The 25169-nt window shown below is 38.1% G+C and overlaps 1 protein-coding gene across 1 annotated transcript in view; it reads left to right on the top strand.

Moving 5' to 3' along the window:
• LOC129570007 (uncharacterized) overlaps positions 1-25169 on the top strand; it is an 84182-nt gene that overhangs the window by 58090 nt on the left and 923 nt on the right. The window contains exons 3-8 of the mRNA XM_055449352.1: positions 3718-3810; positions 16943-17236; positions 19569-19697; positions 20879-21184; positions 21290-22187; positions 22313-25169. The exon at positions 22313-25169 is cut by the window's right edge and continues 923 nt beyond it. Of these exons, the coding sequence (XP_055305327.1) occupies positions 3718-3810; positions 16943-17236; positions 19569-19697; positions 20879-21184; positions 21290-22187; positions 22313-25169 (4577 nt within the window). The remainder of the gene's footprint in view (positions 1-3717; positions 3811-16942; positions 17237-19568; positions 19698-20878; positions 21185-21289; positions 22188-22312) is intronic.

Raw genomic sequence — 25169 nt, 5'->3', positions numbered from 1 at the left:
GAAAACAGCGAGACTAGCATTTAATACCATTGTGGTAAAAGAGAGGTAGTAAGTCACCACAAATCGAAGAAACGAACATACAACAAATAAAGGCTTAGCTTAATGCTGCTGCGGTATATACAAGACAACCGCGAATAAAGAGACTCGAAAAATGGCACAAAATCTCTTTCACATTTCGATTTGAAGCATAGAAAAGAGTACGCGCTCTTGCATTAGTATCAACGAAATGTGATTTTCTTATGGCACACATTCGAATTAGCTTATTCGATTTTTATGTATATGATCCATTCGAATGTGATTTTGCTCAACAGGAGACCAAATTGCGGACTCGTATTCAGAGTTATTTTTCCCTCTCTCCATCGCAGAGAAAAACCTCGCATTTGAAATGCGCACTTTTCACTTTAGTACGCAATGCGTGCAATTATTTTGTTTACTACTTTGATCTTTGCTAGATAAACACAACGGCGTACGTTTCACACCGTTGTAAATTTCTTACCAGAGGCGACAACGTTCGCAAAGACGCATGATGTATGGCACCGCTTTTTTTTAAATACTTGATATGCAATCAGAAACCTTTAGACTCTACAATTGCAGCCATTTAATCCGCCAGTCACTGAGTTTTCGCGGGAAATCATATCTCTCGTTCTCACATACACTCTATGACTTATTATGCCCATCTCGTATTTCTAGTAACTTTTGTTTTTCTTAATCTGGAAACCCGAAACGCGAAGTGAAAACTAAGTTCCATAGTCCAATTTCTGTAGAGGAAGAGAGAGAGAGAGAGGAAGAGAAAAAATTACAACGAAATGATAGTTGGCGTGGTTTGACATGTATAAAAATTAATATTCATGTGCCATTCAAGTCGCGGTAATTGAACCGAATCGACGATTTTATGCATAATTCGCTAAAAGCTGTAATTGTAAACACACTTTGTGTTGTGTCTCTGCAATCAACTGGAGACAAAATTAAAGCGCGCATTTCCTATACAAAAAAAGCGTGCGATCGCGCCAAAAAAGCGAATACACTTACATAATGTCGTGTAACCACATTTGATTCTTGGTAGGTATATTTTGTACCGTGATTGTTGTTAGCAAGAACCAATTTAAGCGATGTTATATACCAAAAAGAAACCCGTTTTAAGAAAAAATACAAAAAGTAAAGTACATAACAAAGAGACAAAGACTCCAAACTGAAAACAAACCAAAACAATTGCCATTTATATCGTTTTGCGCTCAAACACAAACTCGCAGGCGAGCTTGAAATCGTGCTCGGCACTCAAGTCGTTTCGTTGCACGACAGCAAATTGTAAGCAACCCGACTGCAAAAGGAGCAAGATCATATTGAGTGCAGCGTTTTTTTTATGTTTGGGTTTTCTTTGTGTTTTTGATGCAAAAGTATATGAAAAATGCACAAATTGGCGGCAAACAAACTGCAATAAAATACGCGCGCCAATTTTCCATCCATTGAAAGAAGAACATCGCGCGTAAAATATGCTGACTGCTTAAATTGGTCCGGAGCATAAGTGCATTTTAGGTAATAAGACGCCAAATTGAATGCGCGCCTGCGTCGTATCTTGCATTTCAATTTGAAATTGAGCATCGTGGCCATATGGCTGGGCTGCAACAAGCTCACTTCATTTCCATTGCACATTGAATTCGGATGAAGCAAAGGGAAATGCGACAAATGTTAATTAAACTGAACCAAATGTGTCGTGTTCACTCTGATTTACAATGTTGTGGAAAGAGAAAGCCACGGGAAAACTCATGTTTGCGATTAGATTTGTCGTTGTCGTCGTCAGTTTTGATTGACTTTATCATCGCCCTATTTTATTATTCTGTTCAGCGAATCGTACCATTTTTGGTACGATCACTATCAAATCAGAATCAAATGCAAGTGTTATACACGAATGGCGACTAAGCAATAGTCGCGTGCTGACAACCTCCATACGGCAACCAAAATTTATGTACACAGAACAAACCATTTTTGGAGCTTTGATTTAAAATTCACAAAGTAACATTGCACTACTTATGCTCAACATGGCTTCTTTTTCCACCGAATTCAGAATGACTTCTTTGAATTTAACGAAAAAAAAGACGTGGTTAAAACAAACAAACGATAATTTATTGTCTGTCGACTCAACGACAAAGACAATTCACTCACTTTTTCGATGGTCTTTATGTTTTCCTCGTTGCGAGATTTGGTTGTCGAGATCGCAGTTTTACGCGCTTCTTCTGTATAAAATTAAGTAATAACATCTTTGTTTTCTTTACAATCAGTTTAAATTCGTGTGCGGTTTTCTCTCTCTCCCGCTTTCGCGCGAGAGATGTGTATCTACCCATCCCGCTCCACACAGTTGTTCCGTTGCATTCAGCACGAGTTCGACATCAGTCAAAATAATGATACAATTACCGAGAAAATTGTGAGAATCAACGGTAAAAACATTGTGATCGAAATGCAGTGATGTTCTGAAGTTTTCTGCTGAAGAACATCCTTCTGTTGCTAAATTGATCGGTGTTTGTTGTGTGTGCCAAGCTTGTGGTTCTCTTGTTTCATTCTACATCAGAATTGGGAATATTTTCCAAGTGGACGTTTACCGAAGAAAAATGGCATAATTAATCAAAGATGGCCTAGGAAAAATGAATAAATAAACATGTGCCATTTGAACTGTATTGTTTGCAATGAACTCGTATCGTATTATTTTACAACTCTTTATTAGACCATCTTTCATTACGGCATTCACTCTCAAAAATCAACGTAGAACGATGGAACAAAAGAAAACCCCAGAAAATGAAATATATAGAGGAAAAAAGGCCGAAATAAAAATAAAATTACACGAACAAAGGTATATCTCGTAATAATTTTTTTTATCGATGTTGCGCTCGCTAAGATAGTTATTTGTTATAATAATTATAATTTATGTGTACCTCGAGCAAGAATGGAAACCGCAGAAGATTCTCAGCCAGCGCATATTACAAAATAATGAACCTTTTGTTCTTGTTGCTTGTATTTTATAGCCATTTATAGTATAAGCGCTTACGTTGCCGCGGCTGCTCATCATATTTTCCAGCGTTGTCTCAGCCCTATAATAAACTATCTTTTGATGAACTCATACGCACTTATCTACACCATTTTTTCGTGTTATCTTTTTGTATCTTTCGTAAATAGTCTATCCAATTTTCGGCCGAAAAAAAAAACTTTTTGAAGGTGCAGAGGAAATTCAATCTTTTCACGAGATCCGAAATAGTGCATTCAAGAGAAAACAAAAATAAAACTCATTGTTGCGATTGTGCATTTTCGGGCCGATTGAATTTATGGTGACGGAAACACCATGAATTTTAACAACAAACGAGATAGATAAGCATTCGGTCACTTTTCTTTTCCACTCGAATCGATAAATCGTTTGTGTTTCTACCAATTCATTTTTTTTTTCTTCATGTGATTCATGGACATGAAGAAGCCACCCACATTCGGTGTGCTCATTGCGTTCACCGTTTTTCAGCTACCCACATAATGGTCGAACGAACGAACGCACTGTCACCCAAAACACATAGCAAGTTTGAGCCGATGAACCTCTGAACTGTGTATGCGGAGTGATTGTTTCTATAGAAGTGGCCATTATGACTTGGCTGAAGCTCTCAATCCCACGAACTGCCAATCGACATCGTGACTTTCTATTTTCCAACTTGTGCTAACGCTTGGATTTCTTGATTCTTTCAGGTGCTCTGGCATTTAGACGCGTTTCGAAGATCTTTCCGCCAGCTCGGTAATCATGTTTGCAGCGGCAATGACTGTATATTCTGTGCCTTAAAAGTAAGTGCTTAAACGGGTTTTAATTCCTTTACAATTTTTTGCTTGCCATATTCAGTTTTTTTCTTGCGATTTAATCAAGTAGTCAAGATATTATTTAGTAGTTTATTAATTTAACTTAAGCATTAGTTATTACGGAAGCATATTCGAGCGTCTCAAACGGTAAGTTCGTTGCTACGTTTAACTTGAATTATCCGCCAAATGGCACGAGTCCCACTGCATGCATTTCTCAGCTCAAAAATGCAGCCGTATGATAAATCGTCGTTGTACGCATATTTTGAAGTTTTTTTTTTCGATGAAAAAAACTTGAATTTGGAGCCAAAACGACAGGTGAGTTTTTCAAACCAAAAAAATTACAACATGTCAACTGACTTATATTTACAAGTCAATCGGCATTAATGTGCGTTGTGGTGTATCGTTTGCGTTTCGATCAGAAGGATTTCAATATTAATGCTAGAAAGTTGTTGTCTAATCCAAAGATTCAAATGCCTTCGTCTATTTGAAAGTTCACGCCATCGTTCGTACACTTTAATCTGGAATCGACACATTAGTGAATAACATGAACAGTCACAACTAAAGCCATTTCACTCGCTGATTGATTCGTATTGGAAAGATCGAAAGTTTTGGTGAATGCCTGACAAACGCAACAAATGGTGTGTGAATGTGTGACTCTCTCGCAGAAAGTTAGCGCCACACGATCATTTATCAAGTGCAAACTGAAAACGTTACCGTTTCGTGCGCGCCGTGTATGTGTGTATAATAATTATGTGCGGCAACAATGAGGAAAACAAAAGAAAATTGCACGATCACTTTCACATGAAACTCTGTACGTAGTCGTACTTTGATGCTGAGAGTACTTCAAGAGTCTATCATTTTAGGAACAATTGAGATGGGATCGAAGTGGAACAGACGTTTCTCAACCACCAATTTTGCCATTAGATAAAAGTAATAAAAGCGAATCCTCAATGGAAACATTCATTGTTGTTTGCGATGCGATATGCTCAATTAATCACTTGAGTGACCGACCTTAATTTAATTATCATCGAAAATTACCCGACCGCTCATTGTTTCACTACGTTTTCATCTTATGTCGCTTTGAATGACGCGCGTACAACTTTCACATGTTTTGGCATCGTCTCTAGAAAGCAAAAAGTTGTTGGTTGTGATTTGAAACTTTGAAATGTTGATGTTGTTAGCCCAAGTTGTTTCCATTTCATTTGTTTTGTGCTTTTCGGTGATCGGTCAGAAAAAATTTACTCGCCGTCTCCATCGAAGCGGTCGAGCTTATGATCGCCATTACAAATTCAAACCAGATACATTCAGTTTCGGTCATTTGATCAATCTGTAATATATTTTTTACGGGACATTGAACATTTCTTGATTAAATTTATGGTGCAATTACAGTAAAATCACATTCTATTGTTCCCTCGAATTTTATTAGTTTTTTTATAAACAAAAGATTCCAATATCATATAAGTTTCATAAAATGTTCGGCCATTTGAAAACCATATGCTGTGAATGTATCGAGAGAAAAAGACAATGAATCTCTCAATTTATAACACCCACTAAATTTTCGATTCGAGAACAAGTTGATTCCTCACATTTCAAAAATGATCTATCTCGATTTTTCATGGGCTTCAAAGTTGTTGAATTTTAAGTCCTAAGCGTTGACATGAAGCTCAACGATCCATAACGAGCAGTCCACATACGTAAACATTTCGAATATTACCGCATGCATTTTAAATTTGAGAACGAAACCAAGCCGAAATATTGTGCACTGGCATCTCTGGTCTACCTTTCTAAATGCATACAAATTGTTGTGAGAGTTGAAATGACTGTACTATGCCTATCGGACACAGTGTATAGTTGATATGTTTTCTACCTGCTAGATTGTTTGTTTCACCCAACTGTGTTGCCCATTTGCTGCACTGTCATACTAAATGCATAGGTGTCTGATGCAATAAACTATCATGGTTCAGCATTTTACGAGCCTAGTTTTGGTCATTTATTTTCAGAATAAAAAATTGTATAAAACATATATAAATGATACTGTAAATGTACTGTTGTGTTGGTGTATGCGTGTGTACGAGCAACTGAGTTGGTGCATTGTTATTTCTTTTTCGTATATTTTGGGTGTATTTTCGAAAGGAAATTAGATTCGTTGTTTGAGTGAATAGTAAAAGAGACTACTAAACAAGTTACAATAGACAACTTTTTCTTTCTCTCTCTATGTTCTCCTTGTTATTACGTCTCGCTGTGATGACTGTGAGAAAATGTACATGTATGCATCACCCTGGGACATTTTGAGGTGTATTTTATTCTCTGTATTTTTTTACCTGTATATAATAAAAGTGAAGATGAAGTCTATAGATAATTCCTTGGAAGAAAACGAAAAAAACAGATTTGCAGAAAAGACTGAATGCTTCAGGTTAAAGAAAAATATTGAAGAAAAAAAAAATATGATTTTAAATGGCTCATAAAAATCGTACTTTCGGAGTAAAGGATTTGGCCTCGTTGGCTTCGATCCTTTTCAAAATTACGCAATCAATTTCCTCTTGCACAGTCAAAAATCCACCAAAAAAATTGTCCCAAATCCCAGTTAAGTAACAATCCCAATTTATGTTTTTGTTTAAATTCTTTTTTGTTATTGAACTCGAAAAGAATGTAGGCGCAAATCTACAAATAAAAGTGACTAATCCAATCCGAAACGTGACATTGATTCTATTGAAAAGCGCAAATGAAAGAAATCCAATGCAAGCGTTCAGCTGCAACATTTTCCCATAACGTTTTGAATTGGCACGACAATAATAATCGATTATACAATTTCATTCTGAAACGAATTGAAAAGATCAAATTAGACATTGAAATCCAGTTGACATTTTACCGGTGTTGCCCATGGATGGGCCGTCTCGCCCTAACAGAACGACGTGATGAAATGTTGAGTAAATTAGTGTAAATTGCATAGCCTAATTGTTTTTTAATAGCGCTTTTCCGACCGAGCACTCATTTAACAGTCATTTGGGAGATAAACAACATTTGACGTTGTCTGCATATACCTCCCTCGGGCAAACCATTGTTATCACGTTTTCACTTCAGAACAAACGGTTTTCACTTCGATGCCGAAATGTAAATATGTACCGTGTTTGTGTAATTTGATTACGGGCCGTGTTATTTTCACCGTAAACATATGTAAATACGAAGTGTAACACTGAAATTATGATCATGCATTAGGACGCATAGATTATACCGAATCTGTCGGCTTTTCCTCTTACTCAAAACCAACAAAAATAAATCACGGTCTCTGCAAATGCGATCACATTTTCCGACACCTTCATGGTGTGTTGTGCGTGTGCGACAGCGCACCAAAACCGCGTCGGATGCGACGAAGGTGGATCAAAAGAGGCAAACAAAGCCAAATCGGAAATACACACAAATCGATTGAACACACCAAAAAACTTCCAACTCCAATTAATGCACACATCCATTTAAACAATTTTTTATGAGTTTTTCTCCAAATTTTGTCATTGTTTTGCCAAGTTCCCATATTCATATTCAAGCATTGAGAAAAAAAATTGAAGTCTGACGAAGACAATAAAAAAACTCGTGTGAGTCGTTAGCCAACGCATAAAAAATCTTTAGAAAATAAATAATATTGAAGAATTTGAACAATAATCAATCTATCAGTGATTTAATGAGCTAATCCGATGTGAGAAGTTTTGTACGCGTGCAAATAAAATGTCACCATCGCTGCCGTCAGTTCTGTTTGATGTTTTTTTTTACTACTCATTGAGAAGCAATCAAATGTTTTTACGCTCGCCACTTTCGATTCTATTTGGAGCTGTGGCCATTGTTCGAGATATACGGTACCGTCGATCAGTTGGTCAAGCGTGGGCTTCATTCATAGATTGCGTTTGCACTTCGCGTGGGATCATCAAATGTAAATGAGCGCCACATATAAAATTAATATATACTAATCCGAAGTTAGTTTGTATTTGTGATTAAAATGTCTACTCTCCATCTGTTCAGTTGACCATGCTCACTGAATTATTCAAGAGGTTGTAAATTTGGTTGAATGATTTAATTGGGGAAATCGTGAAGTTGACTGGATTTGGTGTCAAAATGGCTTGAAATAGAGAAAAAAAACATCAACGAAATACACAGATAAACAAAAAATTTGCTACTTTGGCAACTGGATATAAAATCGATAAATTTGAGGCGGCTATTAAGCATAATTTGATTGTTGAATTGGGCCCATTTGCCATTCTTGATGCACACTATTTGAATTTTGGGCCAATTTGGCCATGTATTTTTTTCGTACATTTGGCGATTTTGGGGGGGGGGGGGGGTAAATGTTACATATTGAATAAATTGTCGACATTAAAATCAGTCACGGCGACAACAAGAACAAAAAAAAACCAAATCGAAAACGATAATTAGATTTGTAGACAGTTTCGTTGCGCTTCACCTTTACTAACACATCCCATTCACTCAATTCGACTGCCGATACGTTTGATCTCAATGGCATTTCCAATTGTCGATGCCATTACTGGTTTGCCGTCTCCGCACTTTCCGAAAGTACAGTAGATAATATCGATTGTCGACATTCGACTTTTAGTACCGCATCGGCGGCGCACGACAATCAACGCAGACATACGTTTTCCACTTCATTCTTACCTACGATTATTGAGCAGCTATTAACCCAAGTCATTAGAAAATTTCATCAAACTTTATCGCAGCCATTACAAACGGTCGAGCAATAAACGGAAAAATTTCCAAGCCATAATTATGGCCCATTCAAACAGCGCACCGATCGAGATTACGTATTTTGTTTGTAAGATTAGGCCACGTGACCAAAAATACGGTTCAAGACATTAAAAAATTGAAATAAAATAATAAATAATCCCGAAACTTGACAACATAGAATCACATAAAGGAAATTTTGGACATTTCCGCATTTTAATGCGCCGCACACACACAAACAAACACACACGGACAAAAAAGTCAGACGAGCATTTATTTAGAGAACTTTTTTTTCCAGAAATCTTTATTACCTTACTGAAGAAGTGTTCTGAGCTTCTTCGAGCGAGGATGAAAAATGTTTTCGGAAGTGATGGTCATAATGACAATCACATGTTTGTTATTCTTCTTGATTTTCGACAACTCTTTGATCACTCTATTGCTGAAGCAAACATCTGGCAGTGAGCAGCTCATTTTGGGATGTTCTTACCTGAGCAAGACGTTGAAATGGGAAAATTTTTCTCACGACCATGAAAGAAAATGATTAAAGGTAGAAAAATGTGCGGAAAAAAATCGAAACTGTACAAGAACCGTTCGACCTTTGATCGAACTTGGATCCCAAACACACATACACACGAAAAGCATTTGCATAAATTTCCTTTGTCAAAGAATTGCAATGGCACAATAAACAGTAAATGCCATAAAATTAAATGTCACTTAAATCATCTTCTCCGTAGATCCTTTCTGAAAAAACGTCTTGATGTCACAGAAAACCCCAAGAGAAACGTCAAACCGATTTGGTATTTAGGAAAGCACGAAATTTAGCAGCGTAGTATTAAAGAGAAGCATTGATAAATGTCAGCGAATACAATCAGTCGTAATGCGCTTTCGATTCGATTGAGCTTCTTCATTTTCATGCGCGCAATACGAAGAAACAAATGAATGTTATTCTGATGCTGCCATTGCATTGCATTCGAATCGCTGGCTAAAGTTCAAAATGTTACACATTAGCTGAGGATCGGCGCTGCATTGTGCGCCATTCAAATTCAATTAAATCACTAATGAGAAGATGTATGAATTCTCGTCGTTTTATTTACAGCATAAAAATGGAAACTTCTTTAAATCAAAGCGTGCTTCGGAGTGGTTTTTTTCTCTTCTTTTCAACGACACAAAGAATAATGAAACCTGGTTTTGTTTTTTTCTTTCCTGCGCTACACAGCAACTTTTTCGAAAATAACGACTGAATCGCGCGCATACAATGGTTAAAGCCAAAATGTCAGTTAGCATTGGTGAAAACGATACCACAAAGAGTTTAGCGCGAAAACTGGTTTTTCATACACAGTTTTTCGTTTTTTATACTCTTCAACCATATTGATTTGCCGTACGCCTTACTTACTCGGCACACGGATTTCATTTTATCCTATTCGATTCTTTTTCGATGCAATTCGTAAGTATGTGTGTATGTGAGCGTGCAGTATAATTCGTTTCGATGCAAACAAATACTGATTTTTTAAAGAGCCGCTGCTCTGTTTTCTTCGTTTTCTTCTTCTTCTTTTACTGTTCTCTCTTGTTTAATCAGAAAAATATGATATCGTGTCGCGTTGGATAGCACAAAGTTAGTGTGCATTGTACAAGAGAGAGAAAAATGAGTGTCTTGTAAAAATAAATAATGCGTCCGTCTTTACTACAACAAAGCAAATTAAATAAATAAACATAATTTGTATTCGTTGTTTGCGTACGTTCGTTCGTTCGTCTCGTTTTAGCGTCGTCGTCGAAAAAGTGCATTTCGTATATATGCATGCATTGGTGTTGTAAAACCTGTGGAAAGAATTGTCTACACTGTTGAATGTTATCTGATGATGTTAAATTTGAAGTTAAAGTTCTTGCTTAGTTGGATATATTTGTATCCAACTCTCTTCTATACCCGAGGCTATGAGCACACAGCAAACAAGAAGAGCAGCACACAGCAGAAGACGCATAAAAAAATACCCGCTTTAAGCTGAAAAACTAAATAAAACTCGAAAGAAGAAGCATAAAAACGAAGCTTAAGAAAGGTAAAAAAGTGAGAAATATATACACTAGAAGAAGAAGAAGAAAAAAAACGAATATACAAACTCTGTTGCGCACACTCATTCGCTGTTGAGTCTAGAGAGTTGGTTTGTTGTTTTGAATCATTTTATTCTCTTCTTTCTCTTCTCGTCTTGGTTACCTTTAATAGCTTAGCCGATCGAGTCATTATTCTATTCCCGGCTAGTATATTTGTAGTTCTGTGTGTGTTGTTTTTTCTTCTTCATTTTCTTCAATATATTGTTTTTTCTCTTTCGACTTTTTTTTTCTAATTTAACCTTTCTCTATTCCATCTATACATGGGTTTTCTTGTGTGACTTGTGTGTTGCACAAATGTTCACTTGGCTCGCATGTAGCGACTACGAAGCCATGCACTTGTATGCCTCGTATGTGTGTACAACGCGCGTCTCTGTATATATTAGCAGAGGTGAGTCTCGGTCGCTTGTAAGCCCGAACTCAGGTATAAAACAAAAACAAAAACACCGAGCCGAAGATAGCCGAACGTGTTAGTCGTGCTGGTTCCTCGTCGCACAGAACGCGTTATGTTTGCCAATGGCTTTTCAGTCCAAGATGATGCTTTAAAGTAAACGGTCGGAGTTTGTCATTTCTGCTGCTTTTCCGTTTTATTCGCAGTGAACTGCTCGCTTGGTTTTAATACACCGTAATTCAGTGCATACTAAAACGATAATTTAAGCGCGATTATAAAGTGAATGTTTGTTTAGATGGAATAAGTCTGTGTTCAGCAATTTTCAAAAGACCTAACCAAGCACATGAGTGTATCATATACTTCGTATTGTGAATGCCACTGTAATTGTTTTTAGTGTTTTCGTATTCTGTGAGTTTGGTACAAGAAATAATAATGGTTTGTGTGATTCAAAAAGCCACGCGACATGTTTAAATACAGCAAGTAATTGCACAGAGATCGTTGATCGCACTGCCAATACCCAATCAAAACGATCGTTGAAAAAACAGAAACCGATTTGCAATAACAACCAGCCAGCAACAGTAGCAAAAGAGAAAAAAGCGCGGGCTAATTTTCTTTTAGACGAAGTTTTCATGTCAATTTGTTCTAAACCAGTTTTTCGTGTGGTGTTAAAACAATCACTCTCGGTATAAAAACAAGAGAAAAAGCGAGAGAGATAGAGTGCAAGAAACAAAAAAAAAACGAGACACAAAGAGGAATAACGAGAACTGATTTCGTTTGTTGTGTATGTGTTTTATGTTCCATGTTGAAAAGCTATTAAGGTGCCCATTGGTAATATCATTCTGACGACTTTCTCTGGATTTAAACGACGACGAAGAACCAAATCAACGAGTATAATTCGCTTTACATTCGAAGGATTTTATGGTTTTTTTTGGGACACTAAACATTTCAACTTTCTTTATTGTACACACAGCTACTTCACGTAAGTGATTCTTTTACATGATTCGCGCGCATATCAGAAGACTTTTCGAGGTAATTAAATGAAAGTGAGAAATCCGCCTTCGATTCCAACACCGTGATTTTCATTTTTTTTTTCTTTTTGCAAACTTGTAGAACAACAGCAAAAAATTAGTTTTTTCCAACTAAAAAGCTAGTTTTAATTTCGTTGCGGCGAATTCAATTCGCAAAGCCGATTAGACTACACATGATGACTTATATACATAATATAATATGAATTCGTTTCTCTTTCTGTTCTTGCTATTTCCGTTGCGACTGTTTTCCAATTAATTTTGAATCTCATCGCGGCGTTCGTTTTGAACTCCGGTTTCGTGCTTCGACGAACATATATACACTTTGCATTTTTATTTGCGTTATTTCGATAATTCTCTGTTTAAACACAGACAAAATGAATAAATTCTGAGACATTAAAACGATTGTTTTATCACGATATATATTGGCAAATATTGCTTTCGGATGAGAAACACAGTTCGTTTGCCAAAGGAAATCGAGTTGCTAAGTAATGCCCGTTTATTGGATATTAACGATCTTCTGCGATCAAGATTCTTGATGAAGACACACAGCGAAAACGAATTTAATATTCAAATGATGTGAGATATACGAACACAAACTTTCCCATCGCTCCCTCTCTTCGTTAGTACTTTGATTAATTTAATTGCCATTTATTTTGCAAACTTGCGTGAATCCTTTACATATATTTCTCACTTTTGTGTGTGTTTATGCGTGAAGAGGCCATACCGCCAGAAAGGGAAAAACAATTATCATCATCATTGCCGATTGATAATAATGTGAATATATCAATCAGAGAATCGTGACCAATACAATACGAGCCAATCAATCCCAACTTATAAATATGTTGCAAACCTGATAAACCGCACATCCAAACACAAATTTTACAAACGTCTTCCAAGAAATTCGAACCTTCGGAAATACCATATTGTTTTTTTCTTTGTTTCTTTCTCTTGGATTCTCCACCGTTTCGTTTTGTACACAATCAATGTGATGCTTCTCGAGTTGCTAAATACAGAAAATCCATCACTCGAAAATGCAAAATAACCAACAATCGTTTCTGTGAATTCTACTCTCTTAAGCAGTAATCTGATTAAAATTGAGTGTAATCACTCGTAAGCACATTTCAAATGTATTGGAATCGTGTGGTGTGTTGTCATCAGAGTTTTGCGTAAGCATCTGTCGTGACCGCATAAGCGTTTAGTGGACATTTTTTTCCATGTTATTGATGTAACGCGCTGGCTGTCGTTTTACGTACGAATGCATTGGAAATCAATACAGAAATCATAAGGAACTACTTTACGTAAGGCTAGCACATAATCAGTAGAAGAATGTTGCTTTTATCACACCGAGTGATTCGTTTACAGCAGTAACAACGACAACAAAATATGCTCCGCAGGCCCTCAGCCACGACCGCCTTCTGCGTATTCCGATGAGTAATATTTGTATTCCTTGTATCGACCGAATGTAAATGATTTTGATGCATTGAAAAAGCGAAATGGATAAGAAAAAGAAGAAGACAAAAAACAACAACATAAAAGAAAATGTTTATCTTTCGGTATTTTGTTCGGCCTCAGCGCGAGACAGTGTCTCAAAGACGGTCGGTTTCTTTCAACAAAATGGCAATATTTCAATGCGATAGAAGTAATGGCCAGGCCACGCACGCTTAAGTTGAGTCATCAACAGTCATCATGGTGGTTTCTTTTCTTCACTCTTTTTTCTCTCTCTCTCTCTCGCTCTTTCTCTCATTCCATTTGTAACCGTTTGCCTTGCACAATTCTCATGTAAATGCATTAATAAGGCGAAGAAGTCGCTACTTTTGAGTTATATCATGCGTTTCAAAATAAACGGTTCTTATGCCTACGGTTGCAAGACGTCGCCAACTACCGGAAATTCAATTAATTTTTGTACCAACGCCTTTTCGTACCCGAACCGAAACGGTTGCAAAAGGTGCTAAAATTCAATTCAACGAAATTCGATGGGACATTGTGTGAATCTGGAAGACTTTGCACAATTTTTATGTATTTCGTTCGATGACCGCGTTCTGGAGCACTCTCGGAACGGATTGTTTTATTATTATTTTTTGCAATCAACTTATTAGTCATGTTGACCCATTTAAATGAGGCAGAAAAGAGATGAAAAACGAATGGCAAATAAAAATTGTAGTAATTTCAGTGCCATTTAACGGCTGACTCAAGCGCACAAAAACAATGGCCGAAGCGAAAAACGACAGAAACAATTGGCTTTGAAAATCCAACAAGTTGCTTGATTGCACTTGAATTGGTGGTCACTGACCACGATTCGAAAGTACAAATGCGAAAGCACTTGTTACTCGAACGAGAGTTAGAAGTTTTCTGTGTATGTGTTCTATTTTCGTGCACTTTTTTTCGCTAGCCAATCGAAATGGCCCGAGAAAGAGGCAAATCGACAAATTGAAACGAAGCTAAAATCACCGTAGTATTCAAAAAGGAAATGATAAATTGAATGCGAACAGCCAACAAAGGCATAATAACAAACAACACACCAAATTGTACAGTCGTTTTGTGTATGATGTTTTTTTTTGTGTTGTCACGGTTCAACGCATACCACATGTCAAAGGAAAACTACACACAACTCTTTCGTTTCTCTCTCTCTCTCTCTCTCTTGACATTCAAAAAGTGGATTTCGAGCTCATCAATAGGTAAATTTGGTAGTCATGCGAAAAAATTCAAAACCAAAAACCTTTCTTTTCGATCGAGTCACCGATTTTCATGACTACAAGACTTCTGCATGACTGTTGGTCTTGGTAGAAAATGCCGTTTTTCTGTGTCATGGCACAAATTGATTGTCGACCCAATGAATTATCAACTCTTGTCCCGCATTTTGTTTGTCTATATCCGTCAATAGCTTCATTCTGCTTCGTTCGAAATTATTGAAATCATTCGAATCATCCGTTGAATTTTCATATAAAATGGTAATTGGTGAGCCAAGCCAGTCAAATGAACGCTCCAAAAATGTCACCTGTTTGAATTGAATGGGAAATTCTACCTTTGCCAGAATAATTTCCACCGAAATTGGGAGCCAATTGGCAGGTTGATGCTCATTCGTCATAAAAATAATGCATGAAAAATGAAAAAGTGAAAACAATGAGATCGACGGCTTGTTTCGGAGGAACACGTGTTGGCCCATAGTATGTTCATGCATCATTATTTATGAAATAATTCGGGCGAATTGAAAAGACAAAGCGTACGGGCACACAAAAAATATAAAGAAAACGAAAATGACGCCAAACCTAGTAATTTTTCTTCTTCTTCAACTCTCAATTCTCTTGATGCCGTTTCTTCGGCACAAGCGTCGACCGGTTCGATGTTCTGCATATTCTGTTATTTTGCTTCAATTTTTTCCGTAGTAGTAAATCCCATTGTTTACAATAAAATGTGTCGGGCGTGTATTCTTTTACGCATCGACAGGTGTGGACGCAACTGATCTACAGCCTAGCTATCTTCGCTAAATTATTGTAATATAAACGATTGCCAATATGTTCCATTCTCTGTTTTGTATTTTGTATTCATCCATTGTTTGGTTGATTTACTTTCAAGCTCGTGTACAATACCATATACAGAGTGTGCAAGAAGGCATCGAATCCGAACCATTTGCATACAAAAGTGCAGACATAGAATCCACCAAAGTCGAACATGTGCACGAACTGTTGCGGTAATCATTTAATTTGACTTGTTTTTACTTTTCATTATTGTTTTTTGTTTGCCATGAAATCTAGAATTCAATCGATTCGTCCGTAGCATGCAAACATCGTGAAAAAAGAGGGTCGATCCTTTTAGGCAATTAAGTCATGCACATGTTCACTAACCATATTGTTTTAATGAGTCGCGCCATTGTCATTTTGTTTGAGTTCTTTTTTTTTGCAAACCAAACATCGCGTGACCCGATAAAATAAAACTTAAAGTCGCATCAAAGGGAAACTAGGGATAGAAATGAAGACGACGTCGACGACGTTTGCTTACGCACTTGTCCATCGCTTTCGTGCGAAGACAAATGCTCATAAAAAGACATGAAAAATGATATTCTTGCGTAAAATAAATTATATGATTTATTCTAATTCTTTGTTGTTAACATCTTGGAATCGAAATACGAAGGAAAATCACATCGTAATTTTCAAATTAGCTCGAAAAGTCTTCCATAATCCAACGAAATGACACAGATCTGTGGTTAACCGAGGCATTTTTTCGTTCACAGATTAAATTCACTTTAATGAGCCCAGTAGCGAGTTAATTGATCCAAAAACGTGTCGTAATAAGACAATAGGCATCGAAATATTTTGATATGTTGAACAAGTCATTAGTACGTTGTCCGTTAGTAATGACGTAATCACATATGACAACGTGTCGACCACACTGACAACTAATTGTTTTTCGTGACACTCAATCATCTGCAATCGGAACCGAGAAATAAAGAGTTTAAAAAATGATTAAATTTCGGTATAAGCGAAAGGAGCCCACAAACAATGGTGGCTCGAACAGCAGCACTCTGACTAAAAGTAATAAGTGTGTTGAAATCAAATCGAACGATGGCAAAGACGACAACAAACCAAATTCACTGAAATGTGAAACAAGCGACGCAAACACAACGCCACAAATGATCAAAGCGAAGACGAACAGCGAACAAGAATACATGGAAGATTGTATTCGCGCTATTGTCGTAAGTGCCTAGAAGTTACCTGTTTTCTTTTTCTCTGTTTCTTTTCAACAGGTTTTTTTTTAAGCGATTCTCTTTTTGAGACCGTTCGAATATGCTTGTAATAATATTTTGGCGCCAGATTTTCTTCCGTGAACTCATTAAATCTAAATTACTAACTCTTTTTCGCTTACTTTTTGGTCAATTTAGGAATTATTCCAGCAATTGCAAACAAGTTCAGAGCCCGCACTATGCCCGGAACCGTTGCGACGAGCATTGGCAAGTGGACCGCTTGCTGGCCGTCGATTTCCATTGGGATGTTTAGGTGATGCAGCCGAATGCTTTGAGCTATTATTGCATCGAGTCCATTCACATTTATCGTCCGAAGAGATGGACGACTGCAACACACCACAATGTGTTGCGCACCAGAAATTCGCGATGAGAGTCGTGGAACAAAGCGTATGCGAATGTGGTGCCAATTCGGAACAACTTCCATTCACACAGGTAACGATTTTAGACCCCCTTCTAAAAATAAAATACTTCCATTGGCTCTTGTGCTCGTTTTCTTTTGTTTCTCAGTTGTTGTTTCGATGGTTCATCTTCAACGAGTAAATTAGTTATTTAATTCAGTCCCTCCAGTGTACAGTGTACAGTGTACAGAATACACTCATTTCGGCTAAAATAAAAAGCGGAAATCACACGCACCGAGTTCATGTTAATTTCAAACGTCAAAATTTACATTTAAAATACACAAGGGCCAAACCGAAGAAGAGCACTAACGAAATTTCAACTCCCCGAAAGTGAGCAACAACAGTCAACCTAAATGGAACTGAATTAAAACTTGCAAGAGAAGCGAAAAAAAAAGAAATGGAAATAGAAACAGAGCAAAAACAATAACAGCGTCAAAAGCAATCTCATACATTAATTTACTGGTCTGTCTGTCTCTCACTTGCTGCACATACAATGGAAAGAGACGGAGCGCCACACATCGAAAACATACACGATCGCTCCAACTCAAAGTGGCAACGTGTTCTTTCGTTTGTTACCATGGTATTGTTTTATTTTTTTCACACATTTTTCGTTATATTTTCCACATCGACCATGATATTGTAGTATTCAACTAGTTTATTGCAAAATAGCCACTAGAACACACTTTACGAAGACACAACACTCATAATGACCGATTCGGTCCGAATGAAACGAATGAAATTGTATGAAAAATGAAATTAAACGCGCGCGGGAAGAAAAATAAAGCCAACAAGTAAATCAATTTGATTTAGTTGAATATGAAACTGAAATTAAAACAATGACACTTTATCCATCCGAATTGTCTTAAATCGGTATTACTGTTTCGTTCTTCTCAGTTCTTGCGGTTTTTTGGTTTCTGTTCGCAATACACTGGGAAAAAAGCACTTCCGATTGATCCAAGTGATGCTGTTGCCGTTGATGGGTTCCCAGTGTTTCTAAGCAGAAGTGGTCGAACGAGTAATTTAATAACAATAACCTAGCCAACGTGATTGCCAATCAATGCAGTGTTTTGAACCTGTGCAATCAATGTGAATGATTAGTGACTCATGAATATCGAGTAGAATATGCATTAATTAAAAAACTTCGTCGACAACGATGATTGGAAAAGCTGGTTTTCATTGAGTCGTGATCGAAGTCTTTTAATCAGATTAAATTAAAATAACTATTCAATGTCGCCAATTAGTTGACCGTTACGCATCTTCAATTTTGAGAACTGTTTCAACATAATCACTTGTTTTCTCAATACATTAAGTTAGCATCGGCTAGAATGACCTTTGGGCTTTATTTTCCAAAATCACCATGAACAAACGATGTTTCAAAACGCCCATTGTATAATTCCTAAATTCGCGATCTAAAACTGTCGTCTTTTCTGTTTTTTTCCTATATATTTTTCGGTTTTATTGGTTAAATTTGTTTACTCTTTTCAATACGTTTATAATGCGATCAATCCATATTTCAGTATCAATAATGGAAAGCCATTCGGACCCCTTTCAAATGCAAATGTTCATTTGCATAAATTTATTGCTTTCCTTTCAACTCGGTTCGGATTTCAAAGAATAATTATTTGATTTCGATTTGATTAAATCGTTTTTTTGGGAATTCAAGTGAATTACTGCGTGTGGCTGACAATTTGTTCAAATATTTAATGCCGCATGTTTTGTCATTCAATAAATGGTAAGCCGATATGTTTGTTTTTCTTACATACGAACCAAGCACGAACTCATTTCACATGTGCCGCAAACAAACTGTCTGATGTTGTATTAATGTGCAAACTATGGCGAGAAGAAAGATAGAAGCAGAAAAAAAACAGTAAAAATTACATCGACCGAAGAAAGAAAATGTATGCAAATGATCAAGCGTCAGTATCAACAAGTCGCATGATGTATTATTTGCACGCATTTTTGCTCGAGTGTATATCATTGAACCCATGTTAGGTACTTTAAACTCTCATATGTGTGCGCGCACAGTTCGTGCGTCGGCAACGGGTAACGGTAAATAGTTTTGATCTGGTTTCATCTCATTCGTTGTGCTGGCGAATGAGTTACTGTTTCAACACTGAGCCCAGCCTCACTGCCTGTATATATGAATCGATCTGAAAACTTCCGTTCATTTAGCCATGATTCAAATCTTTCGTTTTCGCTTTGACGTGTAAATTTCTCTCTCTCTCTCTCTCTCTCTCTCTCTCTCTCTCTAAAACCATGACCACATATGAAACGCATGGTTGTTGTTTCTTAATTCGGGGCGATATTTTGTAATGAGTTTATACGAATTGATTTCTATTTTGCGTTTGCTTTTTTCCCCATTTCAGATGGTACACTACGTGTCTGCGTCGGCACTCACATCACAAAATTTACGGTCAGCGCAAAGCTGCCAGAAACCGTCATTCGGTCAACTGTTGAGAAGTGCTGGCAACATGGGCGATATTCGAGATTGTCCGGTAAGTGTTATTTATTCAAAAAATCATCTTTAAAAATTAAATGCTCGCATGTCTTGCAAAATGAAAGTGGCTGCAATGGAGTGAAAAGCAAATATATTTTAATAGAGTTTATGCAAAAACATTGTGCACGGTTAATGAAGTGAGTCTCGCGAAAACATCAATCGTAACGCAACGCATAGGGATTTTATGTTTATAAAACAGCATGAAAAAGTTTACAGACGTTATTGTCGTCGTTGTCGTTGCCGTCTTCGTCATAGTCATTCCGAACATGCCAATCAAACGAATAATACTATACAAGAGAAAATTCATTCGTCACTCTGCTGACGTCAACATTTAAATCCCAACGTTTAGCTGTTTTGAAGAAAACCATTTCAACTTTTGTCGACTCCTCTCTTTCATTTTTCGTTGAGAGCAAAACGAAACAGAAACGAAAAAAGAGAGCGCAAAATATGATTGTGAATAGATTTCGATGTGTTTGTTTCGAGCATTGTACGCACCATAATTGCAATGACACTGCAATAATTGCCATTCACACATATGAATAAATTATGATGATTTAGCATCATTACTCTCTGATTTATAACCTAAGTGTCCTGAATTCATATAAAATTTACACATTTTACTGCTTTTTCAACGCAATGAAACTTGCGGGTGCTGTGAAAATGACAGACAACAGAAAAGTTATTGGCATGAGTGGTAAATATAATGCCGTTTATTGTCCACATTCATCTAATCCAGTCTTTTTCTGCAATTCAGTGAAAAATTCATGCCAAACGACCAATAAAGGATGCCAAAAATAATCGAATTAAACTTTCAAGCATACTTTTCAAAGTGAATGCTAACCTTGATTCAAATCTATATTGCAAATCTCAATTCACAGCACACACACAAAAAACCACACACCAAATCGATTTCAAACGTCTTGGTGTGAAGGTGTGCACAGCGCGGTTTCATGGACAAAACAATAATTTCTGTTATTCACAAAATAGCACTGGCGACAAGTATATTCAATGGAAAAAAAAACTGTTGATTCGGCATGCACATGAACATGGGACAATATAAAGCAAACATTTTGCAATGTCCAATGTACAAATATAGCGATAAACATGGTCGTAGCTTTTGCGACTGAAACCAAAAATTCATAGTTCATTTAAATATTAAATTATTTTGTACATTTTCAGAATGCTTGTGGAAATAAAATTGGAATTGCACGTGCACTTTTGAATCGACCAGATGTGGTTTCGATCGGTGTGGTTTGGGACAGCGAGCGACCAGCCGCCGATCAAGTACATGCCGTACTCAAATCAATTGGAACATCGCTTCGAATACGCGACGTATTTCATCATGTGGCTGATTCACGATGGTCACAGAGCGTTGAACACGAATTGGTTGGCGTTGTATCGTACTATGGAAAGCATTACACAACATTTTTCTTTCACACCAAACTGAAAGTTTGGGTGTACTTCGATGATGCGAATGTCAAAGAAGTAAGTATCCGTTCTAACTCAAGTCCAAATCTTGATCTCAGTCATAAGATACGTGTGTTTTAGAGCATGGGAACTAACCAATTGTATTTAAATGAAAATTCATAGGTCGGCACTGATTGGGAAAGTGTTGTAGAGAAATGCAGCCGAGGACGATATCAACCGTTGCTTTTATTGTACGCGACGCCACAGCCGGCGGCAAATGCACAGAACATGCCAACCGCTCAGATGGAACAACAAATGTCTTCACAAATCCATTCATCAATTAACAGGCGTGCAGTTACACCAAGTCCAGAAAAGGCAGCCATCGGAAATACACGACGTGCAATAACGCCAACACCCAACCGAAACATTGTTTGTAGCGACTATCAAAATTTAAGTGTCATTCAAAATAAGATTTTCAACGGTAGCAATGGCAGCGGTTCGGATGATTCGAGCTACGTGAGCCGAAGTAGTCTAGAGCAGCAACAACAGCAGCAGCAAGAATATCAAGAGCACTGCAACGGCGGTGACGTCGTCGATGGTATTCGATCAAACAAGAATGGTATGGTCAATGGGCAAATGATTCGCAACAAGCAACACAATGGATTGCATCGAAGTTTGAGCGCTGAATCGACACAAATGCCAGACGGTCTTTCGATTCCAGATCATTTGAACCAACCGCGTCGCCGTGATTCGGGCAACTGGAGTGGTGATCGTAACAGCGCCAGTTCATCGTCGTCAACAACACTTGATGGCCCATATATGTATTTGATGGGCAAACGAAACGGTAGCCATCCACCAAGTCCAACAAGAATCACACAAAACGGAGTCAGCTCTAACGGATACAACGGTCAACAGCATCAATTTTTCGATGCGGGCTATGATTCGTATTCATTATCTTCAACTGATTCTTATCCGCCAAAACACCATAATCCGCAACAGCTGGCAAAGATTCCAGAGCAAGTCGTGTCTCAGTTATCAGGTGATTGTGAACGTCTGTGCATCGAAGCAGATCAACTGTTAGGTTAGTAATTTTTATACTGTTTGTCATTTGTTTGATCACCTCATTGAGATGTGCTGTTGGCAAAATGTAAATGTTTCATTTTTCTCACATTTTTTTACAAAAATATTTTTTTTCTTTCATTTCAGAGAGGTCACGATTCAGCGAAGAGCACCATGACTTGGAATTAGCTTTGCGTCTGTGTCACACCGCCGCCGGCAAAGCTAGAGCCGCGTTAGATGCCCCATATTCAAATCCACACACGATGACATTTGCCCGCATGAAGCACAATACATGCGTGATGAGAGCTAGAAGTCTTCACCGTCGCATTTTGATTGAAAAAGGCGGAAATGGAGTAAACGCTGAAATGTTCAAAGACCAACCTTACTTGAGCCCGAATGATATCCGAAATATCACGAATAGTGGCAGCTTGCGACACATGAAAAGCAGTAAAGAAGGCATGCTAACCGCAATGGATGTTAACAAAAATATTGGAATCTATGCGACGTTGCCGAAGAAGGGTAAATCACCGCTGAAAATGATGGAAAATGAAATGAATGCCATCGAACCGGACATTCAACCATTGCCCCTGCCGCAAACACAAACAAAACCAGAACGTGAAAGTAGACTGAGCATTTTTGGCCGCGGTAAGCGCAGTGAAGAAAAGGATAAGCGTAGCCGAAGTGAAGATCGGAATAAGGTCGCCGCACGCGATTTGAACGGGGGTGAACCAGCGCTGATCAATGCTAAAGACACATTGAAGAAGCACAAGGAAGACAAAGACGAAAAATGCGAAAAAGAGAAGAACGGCAAGAAACAACACAAGGTTCGAAGGAAGATTTTAATGGGTGGTTTGATTCGGCGCAAAAACCGATCAATGCCAGATTTGACCGATGCCCAAGAGGCTGAACAAAAAGAACAAGCTGCAAAAGCAGCCATCCCAATTAAGAGTGCTGTTGATGACAGTGTATTGGGTCTTGGCTTAAGCACTGCTAGTCCAAACGGTAGTTCAATGAGTGGATACCTTTCGGAAGGTCACTTCGAGTATCAGACAATTATCACCGGAGGTGGAAATCCGAACTTTGAACGAAGCAAATTGATGCGTAAAAACGTTCAAAATGGCATGGCAACACGTCAGCAATTAACACAAGTCAAAGTACCTCCACCACCTCCATTGCGAACGAATTCGACGTTGTCCCAGCATCAGCTGCAATTGCACCAACAGCAAATGGACAAGGAACTCATGCCGATATCAGCGATCACACCATTCCATCAAGCGAATGTATCGCTTATTTCGAACATGAGCTCAAACACTAGCATGAGTGAAGACTCGTGCCAAACCATTATCACAACCTGTGCCGTAGTTCATCAAGAACAATCACCCATGCAAAATATGCAAAAGGATACAGTCGACGAAGTTGATTGTCGATTCGAGCCAAATTTCGAATTGCCACCGTATCCAACACCTCCAGCATCATCGTGCCATTCAAGACAGGCAAGCGAAGAGTTCCCTCCACCACCAACTACCAACGAAATTTCATCGTTTGAAACGTCGAGCGAATCGACAACACCCACGCCATCAGTACAAAAATCAGTCGACACAAAGGAGGGAACCACAAGCATATTAGCTCAATTTCAACAGCGTCAGCAAATGTTGAAACAACAACAACAACAGCAACAACAAAAACTGAGAACTCGCCTCGACGCTAACGCCAACAATGTCGACCAAATTTCCAACTATGACATGCAAAACAAACAAAACGAAATAAAACCGATGGCCGATGAAGCAAATCAAAAAACGGTTCGAGATTTGACATCTCGTTTCGAACAAATTAAGCTGCCACAAACGATGGAACCAAACGGTATTCTAATACGATCAAATTCATCGTCACAGGAAATTCTCAATGCAAATCCGGTGGTACAACGAGTTCAGATTCGCACTAACATGAATGGTCTATTGATTGATTCAAATGCACGTAATATGTCTGTAAATTCAATGATCTCAAATAATGCTAGTTCAACTGAATCCTACGATGAAGTCGACTGTGCGCCGGCTTCAATGCACAATAATGCGATCAGCAAATCGTCAATTCCATATATGTCTGTGTCGAGCAAACCCTCGTATCAACTGCCGGCAAGTCAAATTGCCGAAGAGATTCGAGAGGTTGAAATGTTGAACAATGTCGTTCATCAGACGCTGCATAGCAACGATAATGCTCAATCGAAACCCCAGGAACGTACAAAGAAGAAGAGCGTATCATTCTGTGATCAAGTGATCTTAGTTGCCACCGCCGACGATGATGAAGAGGATGATTTCATTCCGAATCCAATCCTTGAACGCGTTCTGCGCACCTCAACAAACTACACAAACGGCACCGATGTCGATAGCAAAATGCTCCAACAGCAGCAAAATATTCTGAAATTACAGAATGAAGCGGCCAGTCGCCAACAGAATATCATGTCATTGCAGACGACCAATGAGAATGGTTATCGCCAAGATATGCGCTCGGAGGCACAGAAAATGCAACAAATGCAACAAATGCAAAAACCGGTTCAAAGTACAATTCAATCACAGCCTCAACCATCGCACATGCAAGATATGAACGGTATGCCGAAGAATTTGAATGGAATGCCAGCTGCTGCCTATCCACCGACGATGGATGCCCAACGCAACCATATGATCCAAGCGCAGCAACAAATGTTGCATCAAATTCCACAGCAAGCGCTCCAGGGACGTGCACCAAACTTTGATGCGGCCAATCAGAATATGTCGGCGCAATCACCATACATGCCACTTCCACAGATGAACTACATGAAGGGAAATCAACAACGGCCAAACTTCAACATGCAGCAACCACCTCAATCAAACGGTAATTTTATTGCTAGCAATAGTATGCCAATTCCACAGAATCCGGCCAACGTTTATCAATACAATGCAGCGATGAACAAATATATGCAGCAACAGCAACAGCAACAGCAACAGCAACAGCAACAGCAACAGCAACA

Source organism: Sitodiplosis mosellana, unplaced genomic scaffold (genome assembly GCF_009176505.1).
Source record: "Sitodiplosis mosellana isolate CC-2019 unplaced genomic scaffold, AAFC_SMos_1.0 Smas_scaffold_47, whole genome shotgun sequence".
Classification (NCBI taxonomy): Eukaryota; Metazoa; Arthropoda; class Insecta; order Diptera; family Cecidomyiidae; genus Sitodiplosis; species Sitodiplosis mosellana.
Note: the sequence above shows the minus strand (reverse complement) of the source record. Positions and strands in the feature narration are given on the sequence as shown.